Genomic DNA, 16,805 nt, shown 5'->3' on the forward strand with positions numbered 1-16,805 from the left:
CACAGACTTCCCCGAGGTCCCGGGTGGCAGTTTTCTGGTCCACCGGGCTGCTGACCACACAGGTGACCCTGGGGCTGGGCTGGCTCAGGGGCAGGTTCAGAGCCAGGGTCCAGGGGTTGGGGGCTGGTCCTGGGGCCCCTCTCTGCTCCAGCTCCCTGGGGAGGCCCTTGCTCTCCCAGGACACATTCACGGCCCCTGTGGCTCCCGGGGTGTGGCACTCCAGGGTGACGTTGCACCAGTCTCGTGTGAGGGACAGAACCTCGGCCAGGACCTGGGGACGGGGCACGGTTTCTGGGGCAGGAGGGACAAAGGACAGGGTGTCCCGTGAGTGGAGAGCATCACACTCCTGCTTCATCATGAGGAATCTCACTGACACCCTGGCTCCTCCCTGGAGGATGGTGAGTCCATTTTACAGATAAGACAGACCTGACTCAAATATAAAGCAAGTGACGATAAGGAAGGAGCCACTGAGTGAAGTCCTAAGTGATTTCACTAGACTGAGCACAAGTAAACGTCTCCCGGGAGAAAATACGTACTTGACCCCTCTTACCAGAGCCCATTGATTCTAAGACAGTGAGGTGTCCTCTATGAGGCACAGTCTGGGACAGTAGGATCTGTCCTGTTCTGGTCCCTGCCCCCCTCCTCCCACTCCAATGGTGGCCGGGACCTCAAGGCCCGAGGTGCCGAAGGTCACCTGGCCGTTCAAGGCTCCCAGAGAACGGCCCCTGGCTCCAATCGGAGAGGCCGCAGTGGGGGACGCAGTGGGGCCCTGAGGAATGGCCACCCCAAATGGGAGTAGAATGTGCCCTGAACTTGCCATCCACACGGGGGACAAGAGACAACTTGACAATCCTTCTGGGAATCTCAGGGACCAGTGGCTGCAGGAGCCACTCTCCCCGGAGCGGAATGTCTCCCTCCACAGGGGGGTCAGAGACAGAGACAGAGGGAGGTGCTGACTGCGTGTCTGAGGAAGGGCTGCCATGTGAATGTCTCCTGTGTCCCTGGAGACTGACTGCAGAGAAGTCAGAGCTGCACCGGGGAGTCTGGGAGTGGGGGTGGCCTGGGCTGGTGCTGAGAAGGAGGAGGGGACAGGGTGGTCAGGACATCATGTGGGTTGTGTATGAGCCTGGTGACCAGTGTCCCCAAAGATGACCACGTGCTACCCCTCAGAGACTGCAGGTGTCTTAAGGGGACATCAGGCCGCAAAACAACTGACCCTAAACTAGGGAAGGTCTGGATCCCTGGAGGAGGGGTGGGATCACAGGGTCCTCACACATGGACGTAGGAGGAGGGGAGGGGGAGATACAAGACCAGAAGGACCAGCCCACCAGGACCAGCTGTGCAGGTGGAGGAAGGGGCCACCAGCCAAGGACGCGGCCACCACTACAAGGTGGGACAGGAAAGTCGTGGATCCTCAGCCAAAGCCACCAGAAAGGAGCACAGCCCTGCAGACACTTGACCTTCATCACGGTGGCCGTGGGTCTGGCCCTGACCTACACACAGGTGCACACATGATTGGGTCTGTGCTAAGACACCTGTGGGTCCCTCTGTAACATCAGCCAACAACTGACACCGCACCAGTTAAGGACACGTGTCCCGAGAGCACAGTAAGGGTTCCCGCAAACCCCCACCTCCCCACGTGTCCCTTTTCTGTCCTGAAGCACCGAGGGATCCACCCTTGCTGGGAGTCTCAGCCCCGCCTCCACTCGTGCTGAACACGCTGCTTCTGATTTCAGGGGAGAAGCAGAGCCTGAAGTCTGGGGTCTGGAAGGGATCCTGCAAGGGGACCATGGACACTCCCAGGGACCAAAGCAGGGGGTAAGCCTGTCCTGGGGGAGGGGCCACCACGTACCGTAGACACTGAGGTGGAAATACTGGGCATTTTCTATCCCTGTGCTGAAGGAGCATCGAGCCCGGTACCACCCACTGTCCTCGAGGGTCAGCTTGTCAATCCTCAGGGTCGTTTCGTTGAGCACGTGGACCCTCTTCTTGAACTTGTCCTTGGAGGTGACCCATTCTGGAACATCCACCCCAGGAGAGACGTGCAGGAGGGGTATGTAGTTTGACTCGTTTTTAACGCCCCAAGAAATCTTCTCCAGCTTGGCTTCAGGAGGTACTTCTGGACGTCTGGTCACATGAAACACCACAGAACCTCCTAGAGTACCCTTCAGGGAAACTAGGTTTCTGGAATCCTCCACTCCAGATCCGTGGGCCCCAGAGCTCCTGACCGCAGTGCTGAAGGCGTCTAGGGCATTGGAAACAGAAAGTGTGACTATGAGTGTGTTTCATTAAGAACAAGGAGAAAACCGGGGCGCCTGGGTGGCTTAGCCGATTAAGCGTCCAACTTTCGCTTAGGTCATGATCTCGCGGTTCGTGGGTTCGAGCCCCGCATTGGGCTCGGTGCTGACTGCCAGCTCAGAGCCTGGAGCCTATTTCAGAGTCTGTATCTCCCTCTCTCTCTGACCCTCCCCTGCTCACGCTCTCTCTCTCTCTCCTAGAAGTAAAAATAAAAATATTTTTAAAAAGTTGTGCATTAAAATAATAAATACATATTTAAAAAAAAAAAAGAACGAGGAGAAAACCATAGACCCCATCGTGGTAATGAACTCCACCCGGTGGATCCCTGGACTCCGGGGGGCGGGACAGAGCGCGAACCTGGGGCGAGGCTGGAATTGAGTCCTGGTCCTGGTGGGGCGTCCCCTTGAACACGGTCCTCAACTGCCCACCCGAGTGTCCTCACTGTCTGACGCTGAGAGTCTAGACATGATGGCATCACGGATGGAAAACTGAGCACATTTGGGTCAATGCCAAGTGCACAAGTGTAGGAGGAGCTTCCTCCGTGGCTGCAGAGGCCCCACCGCCCACACGCCGTGGGAGCCCTGGCCCTGCAGCGGGGGCCGCGCCCTGTGACTTGCTCTGAGGAGCTGAGCGCCTGCAGTCGGGCTCGGCGAGGCTTTGCTGCAGGAACGCACTCCAGGAGCTCAGGGGCTACGCAGGGGAGATTTAGACTGAGGGGGTCCTGTCACACGAGGTGGCGGCTCCCACCCCCTGGTGGCTGCACCTCTCAGGTCCAAAGAGGGAAGACTGTCAGGGGATCACGCGTGGGGGTGTCTCTCTCCATCCGGAAGCAGTGAGATCGGTGCTCATGGGTTTGGCCACCACTATCACGGGGCCCTGGCTCCCTGCCCGGAACGGGAGAATGTGGGCGAGGAAATGATCCACGGGGAAGCTTCCCCGTTCCTGCCACCGAATCCCTGCTTCCCCAGCAGGTCCCGACACACCCTCAGTGTCCCTCCTCGTCACCTCCCCACAGAGCCGTGACCAGCAGGCAAGGCCCTCAGGGCCGCCCCCTCCAGACCCCAACCTGCCCCTGCAGCAAGCCCAGGGGACATGATACCCTGTGTCTTCGGGGACCAGGTGGACAGGACGGGGACGGGCAAAGAACCACTTTATCCTGAAAGGAAGACCCGTCTGCCCCTGCAGCAGGTCAGGACCGCCTGGGGTGTCCCCTGCCTGCCTGGGCCCCAGACCCCTCTCCAGGTCAGTAAGCTCTCCTCCCGCGGGGTGGCCCCCCCCCCCCGGTGCTTACACCCTTCCTGGCTCCCAAGAAGGAGACAATCCGGTGAAGGGCTCATGCCAGTATCAGTTGTAGAAGATTCCAGATCTGTCTCCGCGGTCATGTCGTCACTAATCACTGATTAGGACAGCAGGCGGCTGCACCCCCTGATGCCGCCTGGCCTGAGACGGCACGTCCCCGTCCCCCATGACAAGATCCAGTCCCTACGGGTCAGCTGCTCCGTCACAGTCCGAGAGGGAAGGGTCCCCAGGACGGCCCTCAAGGCCAGCAGCCTGCGGAGGATTATCCCCACTCGAAGGACGAGAGGCTGCGTTTCGGCCACACTCGCAGCTCTCACTTTGGTGGATGGTGAGCAGACCGTACACGCACACACGGGAGGCGATGGGGATCGACACGCAGTCTGGCCCGGACCTCAGACCCGCTGCACACTCCCCTCCACAGACATGGCTGTTCCATCGTGCGTGTCCCTCCAGGACCTCCTGTGTCTCCTGTGCCCGAACACGCGCCGCACACGCCGTGCCTGCCTTTCCCTGCACGACTCGGGCAGGGGTCCACACTGCGTCTGCACACGTGGACGCGCCTCACTTCCCAGCTGCACCTGGTCCACGTGCGGCTCACGTTCTCTCCATGTGTGATGGGAGCTTGGCTGTGGCTCTTGTCCCTGCAAACACTGTGGTACCGAGCAGCCATGACTGGAGTCTCTGCACACGCGGTGTAGACATGTGACATGTGATGTGTTGATGTGTGCACGTCAGGGTCAGTGTACCTGTACACACGGTACATATACCTCACTGTTGGGGACACACAGCTCACACAGGGTCATATACGCCCTGGTGTATATCCATCACACACAGGTGCACATAAGTCACACATGGGTGTATTCACTGGAAATGACCATTGGTTGTGTCCAATAGAGCAAAGCAGGTACATGCACGTGGGACGGAACTGGTCCAGTGCCCTCCTGAGGGTGACCGTAGCCACCACTCTGCCGACACACAACTGAGGAGGGAACCTTACATCACATTACATGTTAATGGGCGTCTCTCCTGTCATGAACCTGACCATCCTGTCCCATCACTGCTCTGACCTCCTATCCTGTGGCTGTGAGCTGTCTGCATGGGTCCTTTGCTTGTTGTGTTCCCATTAGTTCAGAGGAGCCACACCTATTGTAAGAAAATTAGTCTGTTTTCTTTTTCTTATCTATTTAATTGATTTTTTTTTAAAGTTACATCCAAGTTAGTTAGCATACAGTACGCCAATGATTTCAGTAGATTCCTTAATGCCCCTTACTCATTTAGCCCATTTAGCCCATTCCTCCTTCCCACCACCCCTCCAGGAACCCTCTGTTTGTTCTCCATATTTAAGAGTCTCTTATGTTTTTGTCCACCTCCCTGTTTTTATATTCTTTTGCTTCCCTTCCCTTATGTTCACCTGTTTCATATCTTAGTCTTCATATGAATGAAGTCATATGAATTTTGTCTGTCTGACTAATTTCACTTACCATAATACTCTCCAGTTCCATCCACATAGTTGCAAATGGCAAGATTTCATTCTTTTTGATTGCCAAGTAATACTCCATTGTATATTTGTACAACGTCTTCTTGATCCATTCATCCATGATGGACATTTGGGCTCTTCCCATACTTTGGCTATTGTCGATAGTGCTGCTATAATCATTGGAGTGCATGTGCCCCTTTGAAACAGCACACCTGTATCCCTTGGATAAATGCCTAGTAGGGCAATTGCTGGGTCATAGGGTAGTTCTATTTTTAACTTTTTGAGGAGCCTGCATACTGTTTTCCAGAGTGGCCGCACCAGTTTGTATTCCCACCAGCAGTGCAAAAGATTTCCTCTTTCCACATCGTCTCCAACATCAGCTGTTGCCTGAGTTGTTAATGTTAGCTATCTCACAGGTGTGAGGTGGTATCTCACTGTGGTTTTGTTTTGTATTTCCTGATGACGAGTGATGTTGAGCATCGTTTCATGTGTCAGTTGGCCATCTGGAAGTCTTCTTTGAGAAATGTCTGTTCATGTCTTTAGCCCACTTCTTCACTGGATTATTTGTTTTTTGGGTGCTAAGTTTAATAAATTCTTTATAGACTTTAGATACTAACCCTTTATCTGATATGTCTTTTGCAAAGATGTTCTCCCATTCCATCAGTTGACGTAGTTTTGCTGATTGTTTCCTTTGCTGTGCAGAAGCATTTTACTTTGATGAGGTCCCAGTAGTTCATGTTTGCTCTTGTGTCCCTTGCCTCCAGAGACGTGTTGAATAAGAAGTTGCTGTGTCCAAGGTCAAAGAGGTTCTTGTCTGCTTTCTCCTCAAGGATTGTGATGGCTTCCTGTCTTACATTTAAGGCTCTCATCCATTTTGAGCTTATTTTTGTGTGTGGTGTTAGAAAGTGATCCAAGTTCATTCTTCTGCAAGTAGCTTCCAATTTTCCCAGCACCACTTGTTGAAGAGACTCTATTCCACTGGATATTCTTTCCTGCTTTGTCAAAGATGACTTGGCCATTCGTTTGTGGGTCCATTTCTGGGTTCTCTGTTCTGATCCATTGATCTGAGTATGTTTTTGTGCCACTACCATACTGTCCTGATGATTACAGCTTTGTAATACAGCTTGAAATCCGGGATTGTGAGGCCTCCTGAAATTAGCCTGTTTTCTGACACAAATAATGTAACTCTGCCAAATCGCACGTCAACTCTGTCTATGGACATTTGGCCCTGCTACTATCCTCAGGAAGTTACATGTAACAGCTTTTTTAAAGGCTTATTGCTTTTATATCTTGCAGAAAAAGATCTTCCCCACATCAAAAGTCTGTTCTTCATTCTGTCTGATTTCCTTCAGGAAGGCTTTGGTTTCAGTGTTCGTGTGTGAACCTGACTCGAAGGGACTGTGCTTGGCTCTCGGAGCAGGAGGTCTAGTGCGGCAGGGCGGTCAGGAACCAGGGCCAGAGGGTCCGGGAGGCGGGGTCCACGTCCTCCGTTCTCCGGAGCCCGTGGCCTTGAACAGCCATGTACCCTCCCTGCCTTCTCCTTCCATCTGTGACCTGGAGATAATGACAGCGCTCCCCTGGGACAATGGTGGCTGGGATTTCAGAAGGCAAGCACGTTCCCGTGCGTGTGAGCTGCTCTCACGACTACGATGCTTCTCCTGACCAAGCACCCCTGGGGTCCGACCCCCACTTCCCAGGTCCCAGGATGGAGCCCTGCTCCCCCACCAGATGCCCTCTCGGGGTCTCCTCCTGGGGTCAGGGACGGGCTCCCGGGAGACACACACCCGTGCTGTGACCCCACAGGCGGCCGTGGGAGCCAGAGTCCGGCTGGTGATGGCTGTGCCCACAGCAGCTGGGTTCCATGGCCCTGTCAAGTCCCCCTCAGCAGGTGACTGGGCACATGTGTGCAGCTGGGCGGGGTCCTCGAGACCAGGGGGCCGGCTCCCAGGTATCCCACACTTGGGCTGGGAGCAATTCACACTGTGGGCTCTGCATGGTGTGAGCGATTCCACTTTTTTCTTCAGTGGGTTGCTGGACCTGGAGCCGGCTTCCCTCTGCCCCAGCCCAGTGCTTCCCCTGCAGGGAGCTGCCTGCAGCCCTCCCCTGCCCTGCCCTCCCCTGCCCTGCCCTGCCCTGCTCTGCCCTCCCCTGCCCTGCCCTCCCCTGCCCTGCCCTCCCCTGCCCTGCCCTCCCCCGCCCTGCACAGGGGCTCTCTCTGCAGACCTGCTCTCTGCTCAGTGGGTCCCAGCAGATCTAGGCTCTGAAGCCCCAGCTATTCTTCTGGGAAAGGGCCCAGGTGCCTGTTGGGCTTTGGCAGAGCAGGGACCTGGGGCACCTGCTGGGAGGGAGCGAAGCAGGGAGGGAGGAGGCTCAGCCCTCAGGCTGCAGGGGAGGGTCTGTCTCCCGGGCTGGATGGTGATGGGCGCTCCAGGGCTGGAAGCACCTAGAGGTGGGAGGAAGGAGGTGAGAGCTTTCAGATCAGCAGATGGTGCTAATCCCAGAGAGGAAGGACTGAAGGACAGAAGGACAGACAGCCAGGGGCACAGGTGTCTGTGATCCAGAGAGTCGGGACGTATTTAAGGAAGATAAAATTTTCATTCAATAGTCAACATAAAGTTTTCCATTTCTCTCATGTCTTCTTCCTCGCTTCCTCCTTCTTTCTTCCCTTTTTCTTTCTTTCTTTCCTACATAGTCTTCCAACCCAGATGTTGATGGAGAAAGTCCATGCAATTTCACATATTTCTCCAGCTAATTAAAATGGAAAGAAAACTAGGGCACCTGGGTGGCTCTGTCAGTGAAGTATCCAGTTTCAGCTCAGGGCTTGATCTCACGGTCCAGTGCATGGGTTCCATCCCCATGTCGGGCTCTGTGCTGACAGCTTGGAGCCTGGAGCCTGCTTAGATTTCTGTGTCTCTGTCTCTCTCTCTGCCCCTCCCCTTCTCTCTCAGAAGTAAATCTTGTAAATATTTTAATTGAAAGAGAGAGAAAGCCTACTTTTTATTGTTGAAAAAATTAATCAGTTAAGAGGGATGTCAGTGCCTTATAATGTTTATTTTTAAATAAACTTTTAAATTTATTTATTTATTTATTTTGAGAGGGAGAGAGAGAGAGAGAGGGAGCATGAGTGGGGTAGGGACACAGAGAGAAAGAGAGAGAATTCCAAGCTGGCTCAGCACAGAGCCTGACTCATGGCTCAAACTCATGAACCTGGAGACCATGACCTGAGACCAAATCCATGGTAGGATGGATGCTCAACTGCCTGAGCCACCCAGGGGCCCCACAGAGCTCATTTTCTAATGGGAAATGCCCTGTTTACAGATGTCCTCGGTTCGGAAACTTCCTACAACCCCTGACTCCAGCAAGGCCTGGGCACCCAAGCAAAACATTACAATAAAGAAAAGCTTTCCTAGGATTCCAGAGAATTCTAGCTCTGGAGACCTGTGTTCCCCTTTGTTTTTATTTAATCTGTTACACAAAAACAGACAGGCTCAGGGGAAATAATAACGGGAATGTCTGGGTTTTTTTAGGACAGTCTTTTCTTTCGGTTCCATTTTGGGGACAAGCTACTTCCCTTCCTGTCACCCCATTCACCCGGTCGTGGGGCCTGTCAGAGCCCATGTTCCATCCACACCCTTCCAGCAAGTGGGCGCAGACGCCCTCAAACTCTGGGGGCCTCCGCCGCTTCCTGGGTCAGACAGAATTCAGTGTGTTCCAGGCCCTCCTCTGGCCCCAGGGGCCAGAGCAGGGTCCCCCCGCCCCGACGGGGCCTCTGGGCCGCCCCATCCTCCCCACACGGCTGCAGGGGCTGCAGGGGCTGCTTGACCGTGAGATCAAGCCTCCGACCCAGCTCGGAGCCAAAGGCCCCGCACGTGCCCTACGAAAGAGCTGGTGTTTCAGGTCCTTCCCCACAGACATCAGACCCGCGGGAGCCCCCCTCCCTGCCCCGCACAGCGGCCTCCCGCCCAGGGACCCGGGCCACTCACTGAGGAGGAGGCTGGTGAATCCCAGGAGCCAGGGGGCCCGGCACAGGCGGGGAGCTTCTGGACGGGTTCCTATCACAGGCTGCCACCTTCCAGGCTTGCTCTGGGCCTACTGGGCTGTGGAGAAACATCCAGAAGCAGAGGTGAGAGAGGAGGAAAGGTTTACTCAGAGCNTCCAGGCTTGCTCTGGGCCTACTGGGCTGTGGAGAAACATCCAGAAGCAGAGGTGAGAGAGGAGGAAAGGTTTACTCAGAGCAACTCTTAAGGTTTCTCACCCCAGGGGCGGAGTTGTCTAGGACAAGCTGGCTGCTCTAGAGAAAGCCATTCAGATGCTTCCTCTTTCCTCCCCCTGCACTGGGACTCAGGGAATGAGAGCAGATGAATGTATGCGCCCCGTATGAGCCACTGGGTGGGAGAGGTCCTGTCCCTTCCTGCAGGCACCACTGGCCTGGTGATCTCAGCTCCCCAGCCGGCCCCCAGCGGGACCCCTTCCCTGTGTCCCTCAGCCCAGCAGCCCTGCTCCACAGGGTTCCCCTCAGCCTCTCAGACCCTTGGACCCTGAGGCTGGACCCCAGGGGGGCCAGGGACACGCACTGAAGGTAAGCGGCCTATTGGCTGGTAAATCCACTTTGTGGATGTGGAAGCCCAGCCTCAGGGTTTATACGACCATCAGAGGTCACTCAGCAGGTCAGGAGCAGGGGCTGGACTCCCATCCATGATCCCCGAGAAATCCATCATCCGGCTCCTGTCCTGTCCACAGTGTGGCCTCCAGCGAGCCCCCACATCCACTCTGGGTACCCCGACCTGCTCTGCGCACCTCAGACAGGAGAGCATCAACACTGCCTTCTCCCTTGGATCCCAACCCATAATGAAGATGGTCCTTCAGGAGGCTCAGTCCCCGAGCCTTGTGGGTAGAGACTCCTGGATGGAATCTGCATCTGCGCAGCTCACCACTGGTCACTCTAGCCTGACGGGGAGCAAGTCGGCCATGCCGCTGTCCCCATTCCTACACCCCTGGGGAGCACTCTCAGGGGAGGAGTGTTTGCCTGTGAAAACCAGTGGGGAGTGGAGCCTCGGCCCCAGGACAAAGCCCCCAGTAGCTGCTGGTCAGGGACACCACAGGGGCAGCCACCACATGCTCCACACTGGCACTCCACCAGGGACATTTTCAACCCCAGATATGGATCTCTGTCACCTCCTGCTGTCCTGGGCAGCAAGAGAGCCAATGTCACTGTCCACAGTGTGTCAAGGTTTCTATGGTTCACAGTCATGGTACCTTTGAGAGGCCATTTCACAGATAAGGAAAGTCAGGGCCTCTTTACGGTATTTGTTGAGCCCAGGGTCTGAAAGCAGGGCCAGGCAGGGCCAGGCCCACGTCTCAGGCTCTTAGGTCACAGATCTTTCCAAGCCAAGACCTTCTTGACCTTGAGAAGCCCCACTGGAGGAGGACAGAGGCCAATCAGCCCCAGGGCAGCCTCTCTCCTATCTCACACCCCCAGGCAGAGGAAACAAGCCCTGTGGTTGTAGCTCTGCAGGCTCCGAGGTCCACAGAATCCCTTTGCTGATCACAGCCTACCCCCTGCACTGCTTGCATCACACTGCCTGCCTCACACCCTGCTCACGTTGGGGCTTGCTTCTCCCCCACTCGGCCACTTCCTGTAACTTTCTAACCAGACTAGAAGCAGCTAACATAGATTATGACCCTTAGCCCAAGGACTCAGAACTGTGCCCTGATTCCTCTAAACAGGGGAGGGGAGGGGCCGTGCTTTCGAGAAACATGTCACAGAGGGGGCCAAGGTGCAGGGTGGGCATAGGAACAGGTGCTCAGGATCATGAAGGAAGTTTTCTCTGCCTGGACACATCCTCCTGCTGGTGCGTGGGGCTGGGGGCAGTGATGGTCTGCCCTTCAGACATGGTGACAACCAGAAACAACGTACCAGCAGAGGCATCCTGATGGAGAACAAGAACACAACCGTCTATCTTCACAGAGGGTTTGAGGCTCAGCAGTAGCACCAGCTGGGCTCCAGACAGCTCGCTAACATTCCTCGGACAAGCCACCCACATGTTGAAGCAGGGCGATCATGTGTCCTCTGGATACTCTGTGGCTTCTCCTTTAAGAAGCTAAGACTTAGCTTAATGCTGAGACCTGGCTCTTCCTGGAGCTGCTCTGCCTCCATTATGTATAGAAAAGAGACATGAGTCCTTTTGCTTTAAACTATTCTGTTCTGAATTGCTCTTGGCAGCTTGGAAGGTTTGTATGGTATCTGTGTTGGTGGAAGAGTTTGGTCTTTACTCTGCGTCCCAGGAAGGAGAGAAGATGGGGTCCACCTGTGGAGGTGAGTGTTAACTGCCTAAGTGGTGTGATTCCACAGAATTGATATTTTTCATTGTTTTATTTGACTCCAAAAGTAGCCGAGACCCAACATCCACTCAGGATGATAAACTCACAGTAAACTAAGAACAGAGAAGAATTTCTTCAACTTGATTAAGATTGTCTCCACAAACACCGCAGCTACCATCGTACTTGATGCCCAGTGGCAGAAACACTTCTTCTAAGACCAGGAACCAGGAAGGATGGCTTCTATCACCACCCTTTCTCAGGATTATATGTGAAGTCCTAGCTGACAACATCAGATAAGAAATTCAATAAGAAGTATACTGACTATGGAAGATGAACTAAAACCATTTTGTACACATGTGACATGGTTTTCTACGTACAAATTCCAAAAGAATCCACACAATAAGATACAGAGGACTCTTCACCTGATGAGGGATGATAGCACAATTGCAGGAAAAACAAAGTTCCTACATAACACTCAATTACTCACTTACACACCAGCAACAAACAAATGGATACCAAAATGGGAAACACAGTTCTGTGTACACTGACTACCCAAAAGTGAACCATTTAGGCCTAAATAAAACAAAATATGCAAAGGTCTTTATGAGGAAAACTACAAGACTCTCATAAACAAAATCAGAGAACTCTAAATACATGCAGAGATAGACCATGTTCATGGATAAGAAGGCTCATTATTGTCTACGTATCCATTCTTCCCAACTTGATCAATACATTAGGTCAAACACAATATACAGCCCAGCAAATTAGGCTGGAGATATTGATCATGTGAATCTATAGTTTTCATGGAGAGAAAATGACTCAGAAGAGCCCACACCCTGTTGCAGAAGAGTCAAGGTGGACAACGGACACCACCTCCTACAAGACCTCCTATAAAATTACCATCATCAAGACAGTACAGATTTGGGGAGAGAAGAGCCAAATAGATTATGCAACAGAAGAGAGAGCCCAGAAATAGATCCATTAGATGGGGAACTGCTCTTTGACAAGGAAGCAAAGGCAGTACCATGGACGAAAGACAGGCTCTTCAACAAATGATGCTGGAACAACCAGACATTCACCTGCAGGAAACAAAAAAGAACCAAGACACAGAGCTCACACCCTTCACAGAAAATAAATCCGTGGATCACTGACCTCCACATAAATGAAGAATTGGGAAACTCCTACAGGACAACATAGGAGAATTCTAGATGTTCTTGGGACTCACAAATATGTTTCAGAAAGACACGAAAGGCTGAATTCATGAACGAAAGAAGAGATAAGCAGGAATTCAGTGAAATGAAACACTTCTGCTCTGCAAGGACAATCACAGGAAGGCAAAGACGAACCACAGACTGGGGGAAAAATCCTCAAAAGGCATATCTGATTAAAAAAAAAAAAAAGTGTTAGGGGCGCCTGGGTGGCTTAATCGGTTAGCGTCGACTTTCGATTAGGTCATGATCTTGCGGTTCGTGGGTTCGAGCCCCACATCGGGCTCTATGCTGACTGCCAGCTCAGAGCCTGGAGCCTGTTTCAGTCTGTGACTCCCTCTCTCTCTGACCCTCCCCTGCTCACGCTGTCTCCCTCTCTCTCTCCTAGAAATAAATAAAAACATTAAAAAAAAAAGTGTTAGCCAACATATATAAAAACTCTGGAAACTCACTAAGAAAACAAACAACACAATCAAGAAAGAGGCCCAAGGCACCAACAGACACCTCGCCAAAGAGGATACACAGGTGGGAAAGAAGCACAGGATAGAAGCCCCACATCATATGTCATCAGGGAAAGGCAAACGGAGGCAATTAGACACCCCTGCACCTGTTAGGATGACCACAGTGTGAGCACCGCCTCCCCCAGTGCTGGCGAGGAGGCGCCGCCCCAGAAGCTGTCACTCCTGCTGCGGGTGACACAACATGGTGCCACCACTTTGGACCACGGCCTGGTGGTTTCTTACAAACCTCACCGTGTTCCTACCATACAATCCAGCAACCTCACTCCTGGGTAATTGCCCAAAGGAGTTGAAAACCTTGTTCACAGTAAAACCTAAATCTATATGTTTCTAGCAACTTCCTTCATAATTTCCAAGACCTGGAAGCACCAAGTGGTCCTGCACTCGATGAATAAATAAGTAAACTGGTAAATCCAGAGAAGGGAAAATCACTCAGCACTAAAATGAAATGAGCGATCAGCCCCAAAAAGATGAAGGAAGAGACACCTGGAGGCTCAGTCAATTAACCATCTGACTTCAGCTCAGGTCGTGATCTTTTTTTTTTTTTTTTTAACTTAACAAGATTTCCGAAAGGTTTATTATAGTATTCTTCACATAGGTGAATCAGATGTTACTATATATTATCTAAAGATTTAACTGATATTTAGAAAGTATGCCCCCTTCTTCCCTTTTATAGTATAAAGATCTATAAGACAACATGCCCAACGGTAAGGTTTTGCAAGTCCTATTTATTAATTATATACATTTAATAAGCTCTAGCTTCATTTTAAGTATCTATGATAATTTTCCATCTCTCAGTTATGAACCACCAAGAGCATTTGCTCTCAAAAGAGTATTTGTGTAGAGCCTTTTTCTTTACATAGCTCCATTCCCTTTGAGATATAAATAAATGGGTTGTTCAGATTCAGCTCAGGTCATGATCTTAACAGTTCATGGATTCAAGCCCCGCACTGGGCTGTGTGCTGACAGCTCAGAGCCTGGAGCCCGGTTAATATTCTGTGTCTCCCTCTCTCTCTGTCCCTCCCCCACTCATGCCCTTTTGGCTCTCTCTCTCTCTCTTTTCAAAATAAATAAACATTAAAAAAAAATTAAAGACATACACGGAACTTAAATGCATATTTCTCCATGAGAAGACAGTCTGAAGGGTAGGATTCCAACTACATGACATTCTGGGAAAGGAAAAGTTGTGGAAATGGTACAAACATCAGCGCTTTCCCGGGGCTGAGGGAGGACTCATGAACATGGAGAACGCAGGATTTGGGGGGAGTGAAAATGCCCTGGGTGATATGATAATCGTAGATACATGTTCTTATCCCTGAACTCACAGAACACGGAGAAGCTGACAGGCAGGGAGGAGGCCCCTGGCCCAACTGAGTCCACGGTCAAGAGAAACTTTGGCAAGTCCTCCTGGGTCAAGTCCACCAAGGTCATGATGGGGCATGGGCTCAACCACGGCAAACAGGTGGCACGGGGTCGGTTTGACATTTTTTGCCTCAAAGAACACCTAGGCCTGTTCCACGTGCTCCCCAAGGAACTCCCCCCCGCCTCCGCAGGTCAGCCCCTGCCTTTGGACCTGAGGACCCAGGCCAGCTGTGCCTCTGGTCCTCAGTATCTGGAAGGAAGGCAGGTCTTGCAGGGGATCCTTAAAGCGATGTTCCCAGGGGGTGTAAAGGAGGCTCCACAGCTTTCTGGCCTCTCCTCCAGGCGGCCATCGGGCGACCTCAACCCTGAGGAAGGGGCTTGGCCCTCCTGACTTAGAAAGTGCTAGCAGCCTGTGCAGACGGGGAAAATTTGGACAACTTCCAAGGCCACACCTCATAGACCTTAGAGGCCTCAGTTCTAAATGAAGACAAGTTGGCCAGGAGCCCCCACACCACCACCAGAAGGTTTGTTTCAACTGTAAATTCCCAAGATCATGGAGAAGATGCTGATCGGGACACCCCCCCTGCACCCCTACAATATCCCACATTCCAGAACTAGACCAAGACACTCTGAGATGAAAACAGTCTATGGGACACGTCTTCAGGAGCCTCTTCCTGGGTACCTGACACTTGTGCTGGGAAGAGAACCACGTGTCACTGTTGATGTTGACCTTGACCACTGCCCCAGGCAGTGCCTGTCAGCAATGTGTTATGACTCCTTTGAGTTCTCACCTCCTTTCCTAAGGGAATGGCCTCACCTGGGTAACAGGTCAGGAGACGGAAGTGTCCCCTCAGGTGTCACTGTCCGCAGTGGGGGACACAGGGGACAGGACACACCTCAGGGGACTGACACCATTACCTAGGGAGTGGTCAAGGGAACAGTCTGGACAACCTGAGGGGCAAGGGAGGACTTGCCTTAGACCTTAGCCCAGGGGCAGGGGGAGGTGGGAAAGGCCACAGGGCGCAGAGGCTGGGGGTGGGGGAGGCAGCTGGAAGTGAGACCAAGAGAGACTGAGGCACGACTGGGAAGGAGGCTGCAGTCCAGAGGCTGCCCCGGGGGCTCATGGGAGAGGAGTGCAGGAGCCTCCCCCTCTAGAGCAGCTGGGCAGGTGTTTGTTTCATGTTGCACGATTCTGAGATTAAGATAAATGTAGAATTGATGTTACTTAGTGGCACATAAAACATTGATGTATCTAGATTATCGATAAAAAGTAGCTTTGAGAAACACAGTAGCTACAATGAATTGTGAGAAAATGGATGGGTTCCCTTGAGAAGCAGGGCTCGGTATACAAAAGTGGGAGGGAGACTCTTTTTCTGGGCACATTTGCTCTAGAAACTGATGTGTATAAACTGATATTTGTCATCAAGAGCTGTCTTCCAGCGAGACATGGAAAGATTTATTTCCTGTGTCATTCGTCTTTGAACATTTGAGGCAACAGGGGCACCTGGGTGGTTCTGTCTGTTAAGTATCAGGTTCTTGATACCCACACACGACATGATCTCTCAGTTCCTGAGATCCAGCCGGGCACTGAGCTCTGAGCACTGACAGCATGGAGCCTGCTTGGGATTCTCTCCCCCTCTCTCTTTCTGTCGCTACTTGCTCCTATGTACACGCTCACTCTCCCTGTCTCTGAAAATAAATAAATGAACACAACAAACTTCAGACTACATATTATAAGTAGGCTCACACCCCTCATGGCTGGGGCTGACACCACGTCCCCCCCCAGATCAAGAGTTGCATTCTGCACTGATCAGCCAGCCAGGTGCCCCTAGACTTCCTCTTTAATATAGGTGCTATTGGAGGCACCAGGTGGATCAGTCGGTTGGGTATTTGAGTCCTGATCTCAGATTAGGTCATGATCTCATGGGTTCATGGGTTCTAAACCTGCATTGGGTTCTGGGCTGACAACACAGAGCCTGCCTGGGATTCTCTCTCTCCCTCCCTCTCTCTCTCTCTCTCCCTCCCTCTCAAAATGAAAAAATAAACTTGAAAAAAATAATATAGGTACTATTTGTTGAGCACATAATGCTAGGCTCCGATTCATGCCCCTCCACCACTCACAGGGTTTGTCTCTCTCCAATTGCAACAGCCTCAGGAAGGGGAAACTGAGGCACTTGAGGAAAGGGACCCTCCTCTCCCACCCCAATTCCTGGGTGCTTCAGGATGAGCCCCATGTGGAGCCTGCCCCCTACCCGCCCTGCTCTGTGGACACACTGGGGGTGCAGGAGGGAGGGGGAGGGAGGTGCTGCCACACCCCCCTTA

General features: G+C 52.5%; 1 protein-coding gene across 1 annotated transcript in view; it reads right to left on the reverse strand.

Annotated features, from left to right (window-relative positions):
• LOC120227488 (SLAM family member 9-like) overlaps positions 1-9,163 on the reverse strand; it is a gene marked incomplete at its 5' end in the record, with an annotated part of 29,917 nt that extends 20,754 nt beyond the window's left edge. The window contains 3 exons of the mRNA XM_039225598.1: positions 2-291; positions 1,853-2,245; positions 9,058-9,163. Coding sequence (XP_039081529.1) covers positions 2-291; positions 1,853-2,245; positions 9,058-9,163 — 789 coding nt within the window. The remainder of the gene's footprint in view (position 1; positions 292-1,852; positions 2,246-9,057) is intronic.
• Between the last annotated feature and the right edge of the window lie 7,642 nt (positions 9,164-16,805).

The sequence above is a fragment of the Hyaena hyaena genome, unplaced genomic scaffold (genome assembly GCF_003009895.1).
Source record: "Hyaena hyaena isolate Hyena2069 unplaced genomic scaffold, ASM300989v1 scaffold_2454, whole genome shotgun sequence".
Classification (NCBI taxonomy): domain Eukaryota; kingdom Metazoa; phylum Chordata; class Mammalia; order Carnivora; family Hyaenidae; genus Hyaena; species Hyaena hyaena.